The following is a 1,507-nucleotide window of genomic DNA, read 5'->3' as shown; positions in this document are numbered from 1 at the left end:
GGGGCGGTTAGCGAAGACCTTGTTCAGGATCTCGTACAGGAAGTGGTTCAGCGGGCCGCTGATGAACAGGCCGTAGAGCGAAAACTGGAGCACACGCTTGTTGACGATGTGCTCGATCAGGCTCTTGCTCACAGGGCGTCCCTCGATCGCAGCGCGCTTCTCCGAAGCCTTCTCAGCCGCACGCACACCCGAGGTGCGCTGCGCAATCTCCTCCTGCAAAAAGTTCAGGGTCGCAGTCGTGCACGCCTTGGTGACCAGGGGGTGGGCGGCGAGGGTGGTGAGGTACGCGGTGAGCAGGGTCACGGCAATGTTCTGGCTAGCGGGCTTCGAAACAGCGGCCATTGTAGACTAGTGCAGGAGTATCTTTGAGAAAAGAGATGGAGGGAATGGGGACTGGGTAGAAAAGGAAAGAAACAAAAGGGATGTCCAAAATGGTGCTTCCTTGCTTGTCGCCAAGGGCGGCCCGGCATTATTTATATGTCCGGCCGACTGCCGCCGAAGCTTCGGGCTCTGCTGCTGGGCGGAGCGAATCTATTCGCGAGGAGGAAATCTGCGAGCAACCAAACAGCACAGGAACTGCACGTAATTTGTCTCCCGTTTGTTCGTGCGGGGCTGCAGTGCGTGCAGAGCCAGCAGCGATCCCTGGACTGCCCAGCGCGCCAGCTAGCCAGCCAGCAGGACACGGCCATTGAATGGGGGCTCCGGCAGATGTCCAGGGAGCCTACACATCGTCATTGGCACCAATCGGGAAGCCATTTGGATGTAGTTGTGAACCAGCCACTCTGCTGGTGCATCAGCACTGTCTACTGGAGAGCATGGTGCGATTCAGTGGGAATTGAACGCTGATTGAAAAGGCGCACTGACTGGCACTTGTCGGCAGGGGCATCCTCACCCTGTGCACCGAGCGGGGGCAATAGAGCACATGTCGCGCCCTTGCCGCCATGCAGACACACACATCTTTCTTGCCCCCGTCGGCTTGCCTCGACAGCATGCCTGTGCACTAGGCCCAGCGCCAAAGAAGTGCTACAGCCAATTGCGCAGGCAAATCCTTTTTATTTCCTTCTTCGAAGCGCGCCGGGTCCTATTTGGCGCCCATCCCGGAGAAGCGTAAACCTCCGCGATGCGATACAGTATTTGGGAAGACAGAAATGCCAAAATTCGCCGCCGCCGTCGTCGAAATATTGTTCGTCTGCAGACTCGGAAAAAATCGACGTCACGCTCGCACTCCACTTCCTGATACGGCTCAAGCGTCTCAGGCGTCTCAGGCGTCTCAGGCACAGAGCGCGTTCTTGCTAGATCAATCACGGTCCGTTGATCTACTGGCTTGCCAAGAGTTCCGCGTGCTGCCTCAATTTCTGGGCTTTCGTCATCTGTTCAGCGTGCATTGTATCTCTCGCTCACCACCACCCTCTTATTTCCAAAGCGTGCTTTTTATTTTTCTACATTTGCCTACATAGAATGCTGGACTTTTTGTTCGGGAAGCGCAAGACGCCCCAGGAGATGCTGC

The 1,507-nt window shown here is 56.6% G+C and overlaps 1 protein-coding gene across 1 annotated transcript; it reads left to right on the top strand.

Moving 5' to 3' along the window:
- Positions 1 to 299: 299 nt before the first annotated feature.
- Positions 300 to 935, top strand: DL89DRAFT_159405 (uncharacterized protein). The gene has a single exon (XM_040883636.1). The coding sequence runs from the start codon at positions 478 to 480 to the stop codon at positions 844 to 846; it is 369 nt and encodes a 122-aa protein (XP_040739355.1). The 5' UTR covers positions 300 to 477; the 3' UTR covers positions 847 to 935.
- Positions 936 to 1,507: the final 572 nt, after the last annotated feature.

This window comes from Linderina pennispora, assembly GCF_002104995.1.
Source record: "Linderina pennispora strain ATCC 12442 chromosome Unknown DL89scaffold_67, whole genome shotgun sequence".
NCBI classification, from domain to species: Eukaryota; Fungi; Kickxellomycota; class Kickxellomycetes; order Kickxellales; family Kickxellaceae; genus Linderina; species Linderina pennispora.
The sequence above is the reverse complement of the archived record's forward strand: the minus strand, read 5'-3'. Positions and strand labels throughout refer to the sequence as shown.